The following is a 19,819-nucleotide window of genomic DNA, read 5'->3' on the forward strand; positions in this document are numbered from 1 at the left end:
ATTATTTTTAAATGTGTCAGTGCTTGGGCATAATTTTCTTCCTAACCTTGAGAATCTCATATAATCTCAGACTAAATTATTAGTTTTGCTGATAAAGTTGGTAAACCTTGAAACCTAAAAAGAAGGCAGATCATCATCAGCTGGCCACCGTAAAGCAGCTCCTGTTGGAAAACTATGAAGTGCAGGTCACAAGCAAATAATTAATGGAGGTTGTTTTTCTCTGTTCAGCAAAAGTTGCTTCTGTAAGCCGTGCTAAAACAAATTAAAAACTACTAGCTTTCTAGCCAGCCAAAAACACCTGATAGTAAAAAGAAGTCCCCCATTTAAATTATCTTTTAAAATCATTTGCTGAAATTGCAAGGCTTTGATTATACAGAAGCAAGCCTTTAGTTTAAATAAGAACCAAAGTATTACAATATTTTTAAGAGATTAAAAATATTGTAATCAATAGTATTCAATTTAATAGGAGTGAAACCTGACAAATAATTGATATCTTGTAAAGCCAAGTGAAAATCTTTAGGCTGATTCCACCAACGAGGGCCACAAGAACTATCTACTTGACTGCAAAAATTGCTAGCCACTTGAGTAACCACAGACTTGATATTTTTGGGAAATGCAAACTACGGAACTATTTAGAAACACAAAAGCACAAATAATTTTAACTACATGACTGAAATGAAAAGTCAACAAAGACGCAAAAGGTAAGAAGACATACAACTGTCATGACCTGCGATTTCATTAACTGTCTCCTGCTCTGGCACTGTATGAAGCTAAGAGAAAATGCATATGTGAATTCCATTGAGTATAAAGGCATCAGAGAGGATGGGAAAACTGCACAAAGTCAGAAATATACACTGCTATGAAGGACCTCCAACTTGAAAGGAAGTGAAGTCAAAACAACAGCAACTAAAAAAAGATGGACAACATCCCAACAGAAGGCCCAAAGAACTTTTGCAAAAAGCCTCATATGGCACAACCAGAATACTCTAAGCAGATGTCCAACCCATCCCTTGACTGTGAAAGTTTAAAAAATAAGAATCAGAGAAAACTCTATTATTAGTTTTGCTGATAAAGTTGGTAAATCTTGAAACCTAAAAAGAAAGCAGATCATCATCAGCTGGCCACTGTAAAGCAGCTCCTGTTGGTAAACTATGAAGTGCAGGTCACAAGCAAAATCACAATTAGTGCTCTTTTGCTTGCTCACGCTCTCATTCTCTCTGAAAGGAGACTGCTGCATAATCAGAGAACAAAGAATGCAGATGTAAGATCACCTTATAAAAGGGTATCTGAACTAAAGCGTCTACCCACCTACATCAAGAGGCACCACTCATCCATAATGAGGAGCAATAATTCCAAAATCATCTACTCAAAGACTAAAGTATTAGAATAAATTTACCATTCTGTGATTTTAGAATATAAATCTCAGAATAAATTGCTGCATAGCTATATTTAGAAGATCTTGGATTGCAGTGTTTTTTTTCTTGATCGCTAATTTAAACTCACAATGATGCATGTTCTTTTAAGTTTTGTAAAACTTATCTATAGGGATAATTGGATCCATTATTAGATTAACCAGGGAGCAGGAAACAACTTGTAGATACAAAGTGTTTTCTCTTGAAGTAGCAGATAGTCATTAATAACTCTTTTCTCTCTCTCTTTACAATGGACTCTTTCCAAACTGCTTCCTATAAATCTGCATATTATTATAGTGTTTCTACCCACTGAGATCAATGGAAAAACTCCCTATCAAACAGGCTAAATTAGCCATCCAGACACTTCTGAGATTTGTTTCTTGGTCATAATTTGCTGCCTCTTTTGGCATGTTTATGCTGCTGCACACAACATATTTTGTGCATAGATTTCTTACAATACCTGTTTTTTTTTTCCTATAAGTTCTCTTTGGCTGCCAAAATAGAGAAGAAGTTTCAACCCAGGGCACCAGTGTTTCAGTTCAATCTCCCACTTCAGTATGTTACAGCTCCGTACAACAATAAGATGAGGACCCCAATTACCTACAAGGAGGTATAAATACAACATGTGTTAGAGAAAAATGCACATGGCTTCACAATTCATTAAAAACTGATGCACAAACAGAAAAAGCTTACAGTAAGAAGTCTTTATTCTACCGTGATTTTCATGAGTGGAAAAGATTAAAATAATTATTTTTTATTCTTTAGACATATATTTGACAATGAAGACATTATGTATATGGGTTTACAGTAAAAACTAAAAATTCACATTTCATACCTTCATTACCAGCCAGGTGTGTGAAAAAGGCAATGACTTGAGTAGTTTTGCCAAGTCCTGCCTCATCTCCCAGAATACCATTGAGATTCTTCTTATATAACTTCACTAACCAGTCCAGCCCAATCTTCTGATACTCTCTAAGAGTCCCATACAACAGAGACAGAGTATCATCTTTTACTGCCGTTGTGATTTGAGCACTGTCTTTAGGTAACAGCACTTCTGCAGCAGCAGCAACCTCTACTATGTCTCTCATGTGTTTCATTGCAGCACTTGTTTTCTCTGTACCCTCATGCTGATCAATTCTGAGGAGTGACTCTATGAATACTAGTTCCTTCAGAGAGCTCGCTCGCTCACTTACAGAGTCTTCCATTTCTGAACAAAAGTAATAAAAATCATGAGGTTTCCTGTACCTGTGATGCATGTTTCAGTAACAACGGATGCAATATACAGACATGCCATTCAAAAATGTACATTTCAGCTGTGCTAACCATTGGGATATAAGAATTCTGGACTGGGACAATATCTGCACACACACACACACACACACACACACACACACACACACACACACACATTACATGTATTATATATGCACGCATACATACACACACACACACACACACACACACACACACACCCCAAGATGTTTTTCATATAAAAATAAACCTGACATTTCTCCAGATCAAGTATATTTCAGGAGATCAGCATTATCTTATAAAAAGGCCTCCTACAATATACACGCTAGAAAGATACCTATGCTAGAAAGACTCTTTACAAAAGAAAAAACCCTCATACACAAGATTGATAAACAATCTTCCTACCTTCTTTGGCTAAATCAGTCAACTCAGTTTGATGACCCATGTTTTCTTTTTCAAAATTTCTCACTTCAGCATTCTCTTCATTTGTCTCTAAAACCAAGCATTATTGATATTGTGAGTAAAAAAGGTTAGCAATTTAATTTCTCTGTTTACAGTTAAAGTCACTTCTTGTCATTTAATCTCTAGGAATTTTCTATCAGCAATGAGCCAAATTTGCCCCTCATGTAATGCAACATAGGTCAGCATTACTGTCATTTACTGACATGATATGCATTTACAGTTGTGTTGTACCTGTAATAGCTCCAAAGATAACCAAGAAGGCTGAGAACTGTCATTTTAAAATGATGTGTGGCAGATTTATTACTGAATAAGGAATAGGTGAGTTTCACGCACTTTACCGTCAGTGAAATTAAAAATAAGCTGCTTTTCACATCATAAGTAATGTTGTCAGAAAGTTGTGATATTTTTGTTCAAAAGTTGTGGCCACAGTTTGTTAAAGCTGCAGTTTTGGTGTGGTCACACTAAAACCGCTACTTTGCCCCATATGAAGGCTTGCTCCACCCCATCATGGGGAGACTGGGAAGGAATTTCCATTACAGCATGGAGCAGGCAGGAGCGCACAGACTGGGCAACCCTGCCCCAGTGACGGCAGCACAGACTCCTCCTTTCCATCCCTCCCCTCATACCGCAGATCCCTACAGGGCCAGGCTGCCAGGGGTTCATTTCAGGACTACCAGCTCCTGGACGCTACTGCCAGCGGCAGTGGCTAGACTCTTTGCAGCTGGCTCCAGGCATCTCTGCTCCCTGCCTGTCTGACAAGGAGAACAGCTTGGCTTGACCTGATGAACAGACAGCCACGCCAAATTTGAGTGAGTGGTGTGAAAACCTGATGCACATGGTCAAATTTCAAACCAGACTGTTCTCCTTGTCAGCAGGGAATAGAGGCACACAGAGGATGGTGCTTACTGCTGGAAGCAGCATCTAAGGGCTGGAGGCGCTGAAATTTGTGACAAATATAAAAACTTGTTTTGTCTGCTAAAAGATGAATTTCAAAAAACAAAGTTGTGGCCCATGGTTTTCTTACAGCCTTAATCACAAGGACATCTTAGCAGAAGATATTCCTTACTAATTATTTCAGTGTTCCATAATGTGTATCCTTAAAAGCTTCTTCAAAATTTAAGTCTAAAGGAACAAGCATACAACTAAACAATCATTAGGCTTTGTAAGCCCCATTTCAAAACAACACATACACTTGGGGCAATTTTGTCTTTGAGTGAGTTTATGTTCTTAAATTTCTAATTTAATTAAGTCTTACAGATAGCTTCATAACAAACCTATAACTGGGGAAAAAAAACAAAACCAGACCTTCGTGATCAATAAGCAATGTGATTGCTTTTCTTTTTCTCCCAGATATTGCTGAATCCTAAGCAATAGAAAATAGAGCTTATTTTACACAAATTATAAATCCCAAGCCTTCAACTTGCAAGATGCAAAATAATCAGTTGCAATTTCATAAGACCATTTCAAAACTTCCAAAGACCATTCTCATGCTACTTTCCCTCCTTGCCCAGACTCCTTCCCAAATATAATTATACAATAGTACAAGGCCCCAATCCTGCAAACACAGGCATTAATCTCGATAACTATACACCTCTAGAGTCCACACTGATTTAAATGAAACTGTGTGGGGACAGGAGACTATACTAATGCATCTAGTTTCTAGACTGAGGTTTAAGTATGTTTTTACCGAGACTAGGTTAGATTTTTAACAATGAACTAAAACAACAACCATTAACTATCTGAATGTCTTATGCTGACCACATGAAAACAAAAAATCATCTTACTGTAATTAGCACTCATTTCAGGACTGTAAAATTAGAACAAATAAAATAAGAAAGTAAGCTCACTAATTCATTCCGATTTAACACTAGTTACCTGAATTCTTGAATCTTGACCTGAAAGATTTTAATAGCATATTAGACACCATTTTTTCATTGATTAACAAAGCACATCTTATTGAAAATTATTCAACATGTTTCTTCATTTTTTTAATCAATTTCTTCAAGAATGTATGAGATCATTCATGATTATGTGCCAAGGAAAAAGTTATAAAAAAAGCATGAAGAACAGAAATCAATGAGGCCCTGTAGTTTTAATTTATGTTCAAATTTAATTCTCGGGCTATTCACCTGTGGTATAAGCAGGTGCAACTCCACTGAAATATGTGTGTGTGTGTGTGTGTGTGTGTGTGTATTTGATGGAAATCATAAAATCATAGAATATCAAGGTTGGAAGGAACCTCAGGAGCTCTTCTAGTTCAACCCCCCACTCAAAGCAGGACCAATTTTTTCCCCCAGATCCCTAAATGGCCCCCTCAAGGATTGAACTCACAACCCTGGGGTTAGCAGGCCAATGCTCAAACCACTGAGCTATCCCTCCCCCCAAATGGTGCATCCCATCTCTCAGAAAATCATGAGATGTGCCATATTAAACCCATATAGGAACAAGGGTTCAGCAACAAAGGCTGCAGGCTAATGAACTCTCAGTGAGAGCTTTGGTACTTTGGGTATTATGTTCAAATATATCTATTCTAACAGCAGCACAAGTAAAGTTCTAGTTAAACTGGGAAAGAGAAAAGTTAATTAGGATACAAAACTATGACTAAGACATTTGTTTTTAAATAGTATTTTGATGGCTTTTCACCATTTTCACCTTGTGAAAATCTTCTGAAAAATGTCTTGATAAAAAAAATCCATGTACCTCTTTTTGAAATTTCTTGTACATTTGAGGTTTTTTTCATTCTTTTTTCTTCTACTTGCAGTTTTAATTCTACCACCTAAAAAAGGAAGAGTGAGGTGAAAGGAAAGCAATAAACATTAATGAAGTTAACTGCATTTAATCTTATAGAGAACTATGAATTTCCTTGTATTCCTTCAATCAACAGGACAGGCAACCTTTACATGCATTCCTCCTTCCAATCAAGTCACATAATTGCTGCTTTTTGTCTTTTAAGAAGCCTTCGAATATAGAAGATTTTAAACCAGTGTGGAACTCTGAAATTTTACAGATACTGATTTTTAAATGAGATCCTGAGGCAAGGGTGGCTCTTCCTTCCAGAAGAAACTAATGAATCTTTAATCTTGAAGAATACCTGGATATTACAGTGATAGGCACTTTATAAATAATAATAATATTGGGCCAGATCTTCAGCTATGGCCATAATGCAGAGTTCCATTAACGGGGGGGGAGGGGGGCAGAGAGTGCCAAAATGGCTTTAAAGTTCTCCTCGGCACTGCTGCCCAGATCCTGATGCTGTTCTATACATGCCATCCCCCTTGTGCTGCATTAAATCTGCCTGCGGAATGATCCAAATTATGTCAAGTTTTAATGTTTATAGTGGGCCAAACATGCAGCCCAGGATCTCCATGGCATAAGACACTGTCTCAACAATGCCCCTTTTCCCCAACGCTACTCTAGTACACTGCAAGATCATCCCTGTACCATACTACTCTGCCAGTGCAGAACAAAGCAAACCAACCACATATGAGGATATGGCCCAATAACTTTTCAGTAGCACTATAGAACCTCTTTAAACATTTTTGCATTTATACTTTCACAATAAATTTACCTGTTTAATGCTGGACCAGAAATGTTCAATTTCTCTAGCAGTAGAAGCAGCAATGCTCCTCAGTCGATTTTGTTCTGTTTTCTTGCTTCTCTCCTTATGAAGTCTCTTATCTTCATGATAGCACACCATATTTCTGATCAGCTGGATAAAAGCATTAGTTTTATTTTGAAGTGTAACACCAGCTAGTTCTATGCTTCTTGCTTTGTGCCTCACATTGGAGAAGAAAGCATAAAATATACCCTGAAAAGATACACCACTAAAAAAAAAAAAACCCCTAGGCCTACATAGGCACACTTTAAGCAAAGCATACCAGAAATACACACACTCTAAGGGTATGTTTACACCATAAAGAAAAACCCATTGCCAAGTCTCAGAGCCCAGGTCATTGACTTCATGGGGCTTGGGCTGCAGGCTAAAAACAGCAGTATAGACATTCAAGTTCAGGCTGGAGCCCAGGCTCTGCAACCTGGTGAGAACCGGGGAGATGGAGAGGATGTAATTCTCCCCACCCCCCAGGGTTCAGTGCCTGGGCTCCAGTCTGAAACGCAACATCTATGCTGCTATTTTTAGTCCAGGAGACTGAGCTCCAAAAGCCAAAGTCAACTGACCTGGGCTCTGACACTCAGTGCTGCGGGCTTTTCTTTCTTTGTGTAGACATGCCTATAATTATATATTAGGGTAACCATTAACTGATCTCTTGGTGAGGAGAGAATAATGCTAAATAATTGAATGCTCATGGATTGAACTGTCTTTCCAGTCTTTCATCACGTAAATGAAAGATAATCCAAGACACAGAGAAGAGATTTTTTATGTTCTAATCTACATTCACGTCACCTACATTACAGGATACCAGAATAACCTAGTGCCCCAATATAGAATAACCTAGAACCAGTGCTGATGAGACACCTAGGTTCCTATACTTAAGACAAAAGGTCACTACTTTCAGAACTTTAGAATTCTCTGCAAATATAAGTGTTTTATGAAGTGTTTTACAAACTTGTTTACAAAAGGCTTGTTTTGCTCGGGGAGATTGAAAATGGCCCAATGTCAGTGGAGGAGCCAGAAATAAAACTCTTGCATTCTGACTCTCAGTGTCCAGGTTCTAACCATGAGAATGCTGCCTATTTTTCCATGCTGCGTGTTAGAAAGAATCATATCCATATTACCTTCTTAGAAGTTGCTGTTTTCCACCTTCTCTCTTGAACAAAATCAGTTGCCATCCATTGCATTTCTTCCAGTAGATAATCCTGGTGAGATTTCGGTCTTGCAGCCTCTTGAAGTTTGGGCAATCGCCTTAGGGACCATAAACCTTCTTTCCTGAGGTCTGCTATTCGTTGATGCACTTGGTTTTCCTTAAAAATATGCAAAACTATACTTAGTTCTTTTGTTACATAACAAAAAAGGATGATCACAGAAAGAAGACATGACTTTTTCATGAAATGAATGATGGAAAGAAAGTATTACTATCTGAAGAAACACTTCACACATTTTACATCACACTATCTAAAAAAAGAATATGAATAACTGTTCAAGTAACATTAATGGTTTGCATAAATCCTCAAACAGAGAGGAACTCAGGATGGAGTGGTGCTCTCTCTTGAAGACTTCAGAATAGATGTTTTGAAAAGGTGAAAATAATTATCAGTATAGAAGCTTTTCCCCGCAATGCAGCATATCACACTTTAAACAAAACATTTCAAAGCCTACACATCTGACGAATCATTATTGATGGCTGGCTCAGATACAATTTCAATTCCATCCTCCCTTCTTATTCTGAGAACCAAGTAGGAAATAATTTGATGAATAAGTTTTAATACAAATTAACATTAAAATAGAGAGCAGAAACCTACATGCAGAGTTTACCCCATTTATCCTATCATTTCATGGATGGAAGCTTTGCAAAGCTACTGCCAAAGCATGAACTTGCACAATTTATTCTTTTTAAGAATATCTGTAATCATTCTCTAGTTGGCTCTTGTGCATACACAAGTTATACAACTACTGTTTGGGATGTCTTTTCTCTCATTGCTTACACACTGTGTAAGAGAAAATTCAAAATAATTTATTTTGTTTAACTGCATCTCTGCTTACAAAACAGGTTATACCACCTCTCGGATATCATTATATGGAACAGATTCTATTTCCTTGGAGGAGTGTCTGTCACACCTTTTCATGCCTTTTCTTACTAGAGATAAAAGGATAAGTGTCTTATAATGATGTCTCAATAATTGTCTCGCATAATTGATATCATGAGGCCCAAGTTCTTTTCCTCCAAGAAAATCTTTTTAAAGCATTTCCTTTCTAGAAAAAGAATGATGCCTCTCACCCAAGTCAAATATAATACTCTATCAGAATTTATAAAGCATATCTCGCTGTAGTATGCAGGTGGCTGCATGATATCTACATGCTGAGGGAATTTCACACCAGTGCAAAGGATCTGCATAAGACTCTTATGCAAAACTTTTCATGAAACTCTGTGCAAAACTTAGTAGATTCATAATACTGCTTTCCTTTTCAACAAAGGATTACTCTATTAGTCTCTTCAGTGTATAGTCCAGGGGTGGGCAAACTATGGCCTGTGGGATTGCCAGCCCCCTCGTGCAGTGGGGCTAAGGCAGGCTCCCTGCCCGCCCTGGCCCCGCGCCGCTCCCTGCGGCCTCGGACAGGGCAGGGGGGGAAAGTGGGGAACAGCGCTCTACGTGCTGCCCTCACCTGCAGGCATCGCCCCCAGCAGATCCCATTGGCTGGGAACTTCAGGGGAGGTACCCACAGGCAGGGGCAGCGCGAAGAGCCCTCGGCACCTCCCACTCCCCCAGGGGCCACGGTGCTGGCCACTTCCGGGAGTGATGTGGCACCAGGGCAAGCAGGGAGCCTGCCTTAGCCCCGCTGTACGCAGCTGCCACCCCAGAACCCCTCAATGTAAGCAGCACTGGGCCAGAGCCCACACCCCGAGCTCCTCCTTCACCCCAACGCCCTGCCGCACCCGAACTCCCTACCCTCCAACCCCCGACTTGAGCCCCCACTCGAACTCCGCACCCCCTCCTGCATCTCAATCCCTTGCCCTGAGCTCCTTCCTGCACACCACACTCCCCTCCCACACCCCAACCCCGACCCCAGCCCTACATTCATGGCCTGCATGAAATTTCCCCACCCAGATGTGGCCCTCGGGCCAAAAAGTTTGCCCACCCCGGTATAGTCTGAAGTCCAGAATTTTCAAAAGACACCAGTAGAAGAATCACCCTTTCCTCCTCTAGATTATAATACTGTTTGTTTGAATGGTGCATCCTGAAACAGAGACCTTTCATTTTTCAACTGAAAGCAACCATTTAACCTGATGGCCATTACTAAATCCAAGTAGAAAGAAAAGCAATCACCCGCTACTGGAGTCTTTTGCTAAATCACAACTGGACAAATACAAACAAAATACAGATTGATATATTAGGTCCTGAAGAAAATAATTCCAGCAAATACAAGGTAGATATCTTGGCCCTCTCCTGGGCACCACTCTCTCCAGAACTACCACAGGACACTGACTTTTGTTTTTGCCAGCGGGTATTCCTCTTCCCTCCCTTCCTCCCTCTCTCCCAGCCCCCCCGTGCAAGCGGTGGTTGGTGCCTCAAGAGGAACACGCCGAGTAGGGACAAGACCTTGGGGCGGAGCAGCAGGAGGAGCCTCGGGGCTGGGCCACGCACTTGGGCCCACAAAAGATTAATCTGGCCCTGCAGGTGCTGAACATCCCTTTTTTTTTTTTGGTGGGTGCTTGTGCCCCAGAACACCCATAGAGTCCTATGAGAGCTACCACAGTATGATAAGAGAAATTGGAATACAGATACTATTAGCTACAGAATATGTGAAGTGTGCATGGACACAAAGATTTTCATCTATAAATTAATAAACAAAATCCAATTTTACTATGTGATGGCTCTTTGAAGTGAGTCATTGGTCCCTAATAAGTTCCAGTAAAAAACCCACGATTATTGGCCCTAATTTACTCCTTTACTGACAGTATCAGAAATGCATAGGACTAAATGGGCACAGGAAATCAATAACTCTCTCTTCCCCGAGATCTCAGACCTAACATACAGAGTCCATCTTGTCAGGGCACCATGAAAATGCCCCTCCTTATGTTGTACACGTTAGGCAGGTGACTTCAATCTTCAAGGCTATCAATCTTAAACCTTCCACATGTATTAAATACACTTAAACATAAAAGTAAATTTGGTGAAGTAAAAGGAAATAAAAACAAAACTAAAGATTCTTAAAGTTCCTGGGGTTGAGTATTAGACCAACTAGAAAAAAGGAGATTAAGGAATATTTACTTCACAAAAGTAAATCCTTAAGAAAATAAAGCAGCAGAAAGGCTATGAAACAGTTTAGCCTACCTTCAAACTTGACATGGTAAGAGACCCATAACTAGACAAAAAGATTATAACATTATGTCTTTGTTCCTAGGATTCTCTCTCTATCACAGTCAAACAGAACTACCCAATTGTACTAAACAAACAACATAATAGAGGAAAACCTGAATACATTTCCCAGAGCATAACACACAAAACCACACTTTCTAAACATTTCATACAAGACAATGCTTGTATAAAAAAAGTTTTAATCAGAATACCAGCTCCAACACAGCAACAGGTAACAGTGGCACCTGCCTCTGTATATGTAATGCTGGCTGTACCTGCTGTTGAAGAGATATCATGAGCTGCCTACATGGAGCCGAAACGATGGAAATACTTTGTGGCTGGGACTCCATTTTCTGAGGCTGTTCTGGAAACTCTCCGACAGGTGGTTGTTGCTGTGAAAGCTGCAATGAAGCTGGGAAAGCCACTGTGAAGACGTCAGCAGGTTGCTGCCTCCCAAGCAGCTGAGATGGAGGAGTGTGTGAACTTGCCACATTTTCCACAGACAGATGCTTGGATTGATTATTTTACTGTTGTTGGCTTTATTTCAGTCCTGCAAGTTGCACTGCTGGAGGAGTGGGAGGCATTCTACCTGCAAAGCAAAAGAAAATCATAACATATCCATTTTAAGGGTTGACGTTCTGCTAATTTAACTAGTGAAATATTAAGATAGCAAAAGGGAAAACACAAGAGATTTTTGTTAACCAAGTTGCTTTATCACACAGGACACCATCACTATAATATAAATTACATACCAAAAAACTTCAGCTACCAAGCTGCAAAGCAATCAGTGTTTTAAAGTATGCTGTATAGCAATGCTACTCTTTAAACTGATGATAAACTAATTTTCTGATTATGAACATGCAAGATGAAGAGGTGTGAACCAGGCAATCAATTTTATATTAGTCAGAGTATCAAATGATCAGAGGAACAACTTCACTAAAATAACAATTAAGAAAAACAGCAAATTAGACACAGACGGGTAAAATATCCGACCCAGTGCTCTGAGAATGAGATGTGCAACTCTCACCAAGGTTACCAGGAATTTACCCCAGAGGTTTTTATGTTAGATTAATTGGTATTAGGTGTAATGTTCCAATTAGAGAAAAAAATAATTTCAGCAATTATCTTTAATTAAAAAGGTAAAACTAGACTAGTCATGGTCATTTGCATTATTAAACATTTACTATAAATCTTTGGTATCAGTAGTGAGTATTTCAGTTTTATTCTAAAACTTTTACCTCATATCATTGGCATTAGCTGTTGAAGAGGAACATCTAAAGCTACAAACTTCCATTATAACTGTGTTTTCATACAGTCAGTCATTTTCTTTCCAGACATTCATTCTCATTGGAATCACTCTGGTCATTTTTACGGAAGTACAATGGGCCCAATACCAAAACCCTTACTTGTTAGAGTGGTCTCATCAACAAGAGTGGCCCAATTCTACAATGGAACACCTCAAGTCCCACTGATTTAAAAGGAAATTGAGGGCATTTAGCAATTTACAGGTAGATCATAATGCTTAATCTTTACTTTACAATTACTTCTGTAATTGACACTCTTATAGTTGCATCACTTGAACAAATTCTAGGTATGATCCATTCTAAAACCTGTACAGCAATAAGCAGGATGCAAAATTCCCCCTTAAAATGCCAGGAGAAGGGAAACCCAAACAGTGCACAGTTCAGAAGTAAATAAATTAGATGAAATTAACAACCAACTAAGAGGAACTAAGATGTTTGCTGTACTGTTATCAAAACTAGCCATGCAAGTTTAGGGGCAACATTTTATTGTTTTTAATTGATGAGAGATGCAGTCAAAAGTAGTGAATTCTTCTATAACATATCAAATTTAATGAAGGAAAAAGTCTTGGGATGATACATGAATTAGAACTTTTGAACAGTATTTGAAATAGTTGCTGCTAAGATGAAAAAAAAACAACAACAATTTCTAACTTGTATCTGGAGATAGGTGGGCAGTTGCAGGAATATATCTCCATCTGCCTTGTTCTGTCACAATCTTTTCCCGAGAGAAAATATTGTGAAAAAAGAAAATAAATTATCCTTTTAAAATTTCTGAGAACTATGCAGCATTTTATTGATAATACTCCATTATACAGCTGTTTCACTGAAATCATAAGAGGGAAAAGCATATTTTGCTGTGAACCATGTATTGTTTCTAATAGATTTTTATCACAGTGGAAGTGTGTGCAATTATGAAGGCCCCTCACAGTTGGAACCCTTGTATTAAGTTCAACTCAAATCAAAAGGGTTTTTTAAACCTCCTTCCTAATATACAAGAATTACAAAGCTTTCCACGATAGAAACCCATACCATTTTATAAACAACAAGCACTTCAACCATAGCCTTTATTGATGCTAGGGATCATGACTGAGGTGCAGCAATATAGCAGACAGTGGTTGAGAGAGGTGGAACAAAGAGAGAAAGAAAAGAGAAAATGAGTCAGAACCTATACAGATGACAAAGAGAATTAAGCCATTTATTTTTCTGGTATTGTATGACAACTTTCTAAAACATCAAAAGGAGATAAACTAATTAATAACTTTGGAAAGGAAGGAAAACAATTCAGTTTTGAAATTAACTAGGCTTTAAATTGCCAGCAGTGGACACTGCGCGATTACCAAACTTGCTTCTGATCATAAAAGGGCTATGATCCAAATAAGAGCACAGCTAAGTGACACAATTAAGAACAAAAATGTTTCAAGTTAAGCAGAGAGTAAAGGCACCCCCCAGCAGGTGAATATATCAACATTTATGCCAACAAGAATTAATCTCATTCCCAAAGTTAATGTATGCTTTTTAATTAAGAAAGAAAGTTTTCATGTCATCTTCCATTTTGTGACAGTGTTTTATAAAATCCAGATACACCTGCTATAGTTAAACAGGGCAAAAATGGAATCCTCAGCTTTAGGCAACAGACTCTATACCACACACACAATTTTAAGAACCCTTACGTTTTTTCAGATAGCAAACCACAATGTAATTAAACTACCTTGAAGAGTTCACTAATTGCTATACAATTACTTGCCAAAGGAAGACGACTCTGACTTTATTTTAATATTACAATGAAAATGTATATGATTACGAGGATGTACATACTAAGCATCCCAGTTCTTCTCCTTCACATTACTTACCTCCTGTGCGTTTCTAATGGCCTTCACCAAATTCTTCATTTGCTTGAAAAACACTTCTCTAGCAAAATCACTGTTCTTCAGAACTTGGGATCTCATGACTGAGTACAAATATTTGTGCTACTTCTGTGCTTTCACTAATATTTCCTTTAGTGTTCCCATTCCAAGTTATTAAAGGTTTTTTATCTCATGATTGATAATCTCAGATTTTTCCTCCTCCTCCAGGTCCAAACTACTTTGCATTAAGGTATGCTTGTAATGGCACACAGTATTTTTTCTTAAAAGCTAAGAAGTTCATCATATTCCTTTTGAAAATGTAGCAAGAAATAGTTCAATCAAGTATTCGTTCAGAACCTTCATCCATTTGTAGTAGCAATCTAAGCACTGCTTTCTTATCAGCAGTTTCTTGAGTTGTAGGTTGAATCTCTTCCAGCTTTTAGGGATTTTGCCCCCCTACTATTGTATATCTGTAACGAAGCAAACAAGGTTAAATGAATCCTGTGCAAGAGTAGCTCAAAAAGAGGCGATGGTCAGCCAGGGCCTCAGTGGCCATATGGGCCTGCCTGCCAGTCCTCACACTGCCAGCCCAGGGGCTGCCACTGAAGATCAGCTATAGAAAGCATGGGGCTGGCCACTGAGACCTAGTCTTTTCCCCTTCCCCAAACTCAAGAGCTTCTCCCTCACCCCTCCAAGACAGCCTCCTCAGAACTTCTCCCCTTCTCCTCCAGGAGACCCCCCTCAGCATTTTCCCTGCACCTCTTTTAGCTCCAGCTTTTAATCTACTTGATGTCCCATCATATACAATGGGTCTGCTCAATTACTTCCCTTGAAACACTTGATGCTATTAGATGCTGCCCTTGGATACTAGTATTGATTCATGGTGGAAAATTAGTAGTGTTCATATGACATGGGCTAGTCACTGACAATGTTTGCTTCACTAGCTACAGGTCCAAGATGCTGAATGAAACAATCTGTGAATGAGGTTGTCAAAACCTGAATTCTCATACAACAGCAGTTGCTCCAGAATATGGAAGTTGTACCCATGCTTGAGCTTTCTTGATACACAAAAAGTCCACAATTTGAAGGCCTCAGATTGATTAATCTCCCAAACACACCAACATTTACAAATCTTGGTGTTAAATACCGAAGCCAGGATCTAGAATGTCTACCTAAACATTTGGTAAATGACTGCACCAGTAGAGAGAGGGATTGTGTAGGGCTTCGAGACTGAACCTGTTGGAGCAATGGCAAAATAACTAGAGTATGTGCTAGAGATCAATGCTCAAACCTCCTTTGGACAATGTTGGATTTGGGATTAGCAATGGGATAATCATTATCTGCTGGATTCCTAGAGCTAATGGTCAAACTGCAGTGTCATGTTCCCATTCTGCTCAGCTACTGGAATTCAACTCATAATAAATAGTTATATTTGGTAACTGTGATGCAGGGAGGATTCCAGAGGAGATATATCCCTTAAGGGCAGTGTATACAGGGAAGTAACACAGCAACATAGATATCATACATGAGACAGAAAATAGATCTGATAGATAGCTCCTTGTATTTCTCTGCATGCCCAATTTACGTTAATAGAGATTACTAAATCCATAGGGAAACAACATAAAACACAGTAATTAATATCCATAAAAGCAAGGAAGTTCCTAGTTAAAGTAAAAAGAAAAGCAGTACTTGTGGCACCTTAGAGACTAACAAATTTATTAGAGCATAAGCTTTCGTGAGCTACAGCTCACTTCATCGGATGCATTTGGTGGAAAAAACAGAGGAGAGATTTATATACACACACACAGAGAACATGAAACAATGGGTTTATCATACACACTGTAAGGAGAGTGATCACTTAAGATAAGCCATCACCCACAGCAGGGGGGGAAGGAGGAAAACCTTTCATGGTGACAAGCAGGTAGGCTAATTCCAGCAGTTAACAAGAATATCAGAGGAACAGTGGGGGGTGGGGTGGGAGGGAGAAATACCATGGGGAAATAGTTTTACTTTGTGTAATGACTCATCCATTCCCAGTCTCTATTCAAGCCTAAGTTAATTGTATCCAGTTTGCAAATTAATTCCAATTCAGCAGTCTCTCGTTGGAGTCTGTTTTTGAAGCTTTTTGTTGAAGTATAGCCACTCTTAGGTCTCTCTGGTCACTCGATCACAGACCTAAGAGTGGCTATACTTCAACAAAAAAGCTTCAAAAACAGACTCCAACGAGAGACTGCTGAACTGGAATTAATTTGCAAACTGGATACAATTAACTTAGGCTTGAATAGAGACTGGGAATGGATGAGTCATTACACAAAGTAAAACTATTTCCCCATGGTATTTCTCCCCCCCACCCCACCCCCCACTGTTCCTCTGATATTCTTGTTAACTGCTGGAATTAGCCTACCTGCTTGTCACCATGAAAGGTTTTCCTCCTTCCCCCCCCTGCTGTGGGTGATGGCTTATCTTAAGTGATCACTCTCCTTACAGTGTGTATGATAAACCCATTGTTTCATGTTCTCTGTGTGTGTGTATATAAATCTCTCCTCTGTTTTTTCCACCAAATGCATCCGATCAAGTGAGCTGTAGCTCACGAAAGCTTATGCTCTAATAAATTTGTTAGTCTCTAAGGTGCCACAAGTACTGCTTTTCTTTTTGCGAATGCAGACTAACACGGCTGCTACTCTGAAACCTGTATCATCTTGAAAGTCCAGTTTATAACAATGTTGACTAACACGGCTGCTACTCTGAAACCTGTAGTTAAAGTAAAACATACACGTATCCAGTATACACTGTATATCCCTCACTTGGGTACCTGCTTAGGCCATGTCTAGATTAGGAATCTTGTTTGTGTTAGTACTACATTTCCTTGCTTTTAGTCTTCAATGGCAAGTTAAATATTTAGGTTTGTGTGTCATTCTGTGCTTGTCAATCTATTTGATGCTTCTTCTAGCACCAACCCTGGAAACAGCAACATTTTCAAGGCAAGAGCGAAGAAGTAAATGTTCTTACTATATATATATATCCAAGTCTGAAGTAAGGGTGCCCAGTTTGTCTTGTTTCAAGCAATGCCCCAGATTTTGAGAGGTCTCCCCTTGCGCCTTCCGGAGGCCTAAAAACCAGCCAGAGGGGGCCACGCAGCACCAAGTTTAACTCAGCCGGTGTTTTGTTGGGTTGTTTTTAACAAACCAGCGGTTAAGGAGCTTCTGTCCAAGGAGCACAGAGAGTCAAGAAGCCTGTTCTGGGGGTAACCTTAAACCCCAGAAGTGCACAGACACCTGCGTGGAAGCATCAAGCATTAGGGGCGGTGCAAGGCTCAGCAAGGGGACAGGTCATCCCCTGCCCCGGCAGCATGGGGCTGCACCCACCACAGCGCTGCCAGCTGCGTGACAGGGTCCCTGCGGGAAAATAGGACAGACACTCGCTCAGCCAGGGCCTCGGGTGCCCCCGGGGTCTGCCAGCCCGCCCACCAGCCCAGTCTGCCACTGATGATCAGCCACACAAGGCACCGGGCTGCCGTCCATCGGGACCTGGTGCCAGCATCTTCCCCGCCCCCAAGAGCTTACCCCTTGCCCCCCGAGCAGAGCGAGCCTCGCCCCGCCCCCTCAGAGCTTCTCCCCCCCGAACCGAGCGAGCCCCGCTCCGCCCCGCCCCCTCAGAGCTTCTCCCCCCCGAAACCGAGCGAGCCCCGCCCCGCCCCAGCAGAGCTTCTCCCCCCCGAACCGAGCGAGCCCCGCCCCGCCCCCTCAGAGCTTCTCCCCCCCTCATCGAGCGAGCCCCGCCCCGCCCCTCAGAGCTTCTCCCCCCTCAACCGAGCGAGCCCCGCCCCGCCCCCTCAGAGCTTCTCCCCCCTCAACCGAGCGAGCCCCGCCCCGCCCCCTCAGAGCTTCTCCCCCCCTCAATCGAGCGAGCCCCGCCCCTCCCCTCAGAGCTTCTCCCCCCTCAACCGAGCGAGCCCCGCCCCGCCCCCTCAGAGCTTCTCCCCCCCTCAACCGAGCGAGCCCCGCCCCGCCCCCTCAGAGCTTCTCCCCCCAACCGAGCGAGCCCCGCCCCGCCCCCTCAGAGCTTCTCCCCCCTCAACCGAGCGAGCCCCACCCCGCCCCCTCAGAGCTTCTCCCCCCTCAACCGAGCGAGCCCCGCCCCGCCCCTCAGAGCTTCTCCCCCCTCAACCGAGCGAGCCCCGCCCCGCCCCTCAGAGCTTCTCCCCCCTCAACCGAGCGAGCCCCGCCCCGCCCCCTCAGAGCTTCTCCCCCCCTCAATCGAGCGAGCCCCCCCTCGCCCCCTCAGAGCTTCTCCCCCCTCAACCGAGCGAGCCCCGCCCCGCCCCCTCAGAGCTTCTCCCCCCCTCAATCGAGCGAGCCCCCCTCGCCCCCTCAGAGCTTCTCCCCCTCAACCGAGCGAGCCCCGCCCCGCCCCCTCAGAGCTTCTCCCCCCCTCAACCGAGCGAGCCCCGCCCCGCCCCTCAGAGCTTCTCCCCCCTCAACCGAGCGAGCCCCGCCCCGCCCCGCCCCCTCAGAGCTTCTCCCCCCCTCAATCGAGCGAGCCCCCCCTCGCCCCCTCAGTGCTTCTCGCCCCCTCAACCGAGCGAGCCCCGCCCCGCCCCAGCTTCTCCTCCACCCCCTCGGGGACCGTTTCGCCTCTGAACACCCCCCTCCCAGAGCTGCTCTCCCGCCCTCAGGCAGCTCCCCTCGACCCCGCCCCGCCGCGGGAGTGTCTCCGGCCTAGCCCCGCCTCCCAGCGGCCTTCCGCCCCATTCAGAGAAGTCCCGGGTGATACCACCGCAAGCTCACCCTGCAGGGGGAGAAATGCCGGGTGGGCCGTACCACTCCGGGCTCTGGCGCAGCGACTCACCTTAGCCGGGAAGAGCGAGGCTGTCGCGCGAGGAGCGACGACAAGCGCGCGCCGTGCGGGGGGGGGGGGGGGCACAGAGAACGGCGGAGGACTCCGCTACGGGCACCCGGCAGGGACAGAACAGCGAGGGCTCCCAGACGCCTCCACTTCCCCTCTGCTCTGTGCTCACCAGAGGCGCTGTTGTCGGACAAGAGGAAGGGGGGCCAACCCTCACCTTGCTACACAAGTTGCTAGGGCACCTGCACCGCTTCACGGCCCAATTCCAACGGGACAGGGCTGCCACCTCCTCCAGTGTTGCCTTCTGGCTGGGGGTAAGTGGTGCGTGTCCCTAAGCCCCAGCTCCTGGAGTCATGTTACTATGGGAGAATGGCCACTTTCCTATTTAAAAAACAAGTAAGTTAGGACCCACCTGTACCCTGCAGGCACACAAGGCAAACACGAACCACTCTGTCTTTTCTCTAAATCACTTTAGTTCTAGGAGTCTGGCTAATGCTGCCTGGCAACATGAGCTGGGCCAGACTTATTACGCATGGCTGGTCTGTGCTAGAAAGTTGGAGCAGCTTAACTGCATTGCTCAGGGCTGTGAACAAATTAATGCACTATGCAAGTAACTCAGCCTAAACCCCACTCCTAACCCAACCACTAAGTCAATAGGAAAATTCTTCCACGGACCTAGCTACCGTCTCTTGGAGAGGTAGATAGCTAGGGCAGCACAGCTGTTAAC

The 19,819-nt window shown here is 42.5% G+C and overlaps 1 protein-coding gene across 1 annotated transcript in view; it reads right to left on the minus strand.

Annotated features, from left to right (window-relative positions):
• The window catches only part of LOC119843598 (E1A-binding protein p400), a 33,736-nt gene extending 15,937 nt beyond the window's left edge, over positions 1-17,799 (minus strand). The window contains 11 exon segments of the mRNA XM_043498374.1: positions 1,873-2,012; positions 2,248-2,619; positions 3,069-3,155; positions 4,431-4,488; positions 5,001-5,020; positions 5,826-5,901; positions 6,694-6,834; positions 7,860-8,045; positions 11,375-11,688; positions 14,254-14,717; positions 17,257-17,799. Coding sequence (XP_043354309.1) covers positions 1,873-2,012; positions 2,248-2,619; positions 3,069-3,155; positions 4,431-4,488; positions 5,001-5,020; positions 5,826-5,901; positions 6,694-6,834; positions 7,860-8,045; positions 11,375-11,449 — 1,155 coding nt within the window. The 5' untranslated portion in view covers positions 11,450-11,688; positions 14,254-14,717; positions 17,257-17,799.
• Positions 17,800-19,819: the final 2,020 nt, after the last annotated feature.

Source organism: Dermochelys coriacea, chromosome 15, assembly GCF_009764565.3.
Source record: "Dermochelys coriacea isolate rDerCor1 chromosome 15, rDerCor1.pri.v4, whole genome shotgun sequence".
Classification (NCBI taxonomy): domain Eukaryota; kingdom Metazoa; phylum Chordata; order Testudines; family Dermochelyidae; genus Dermochelys; species Dermochelys coriacea.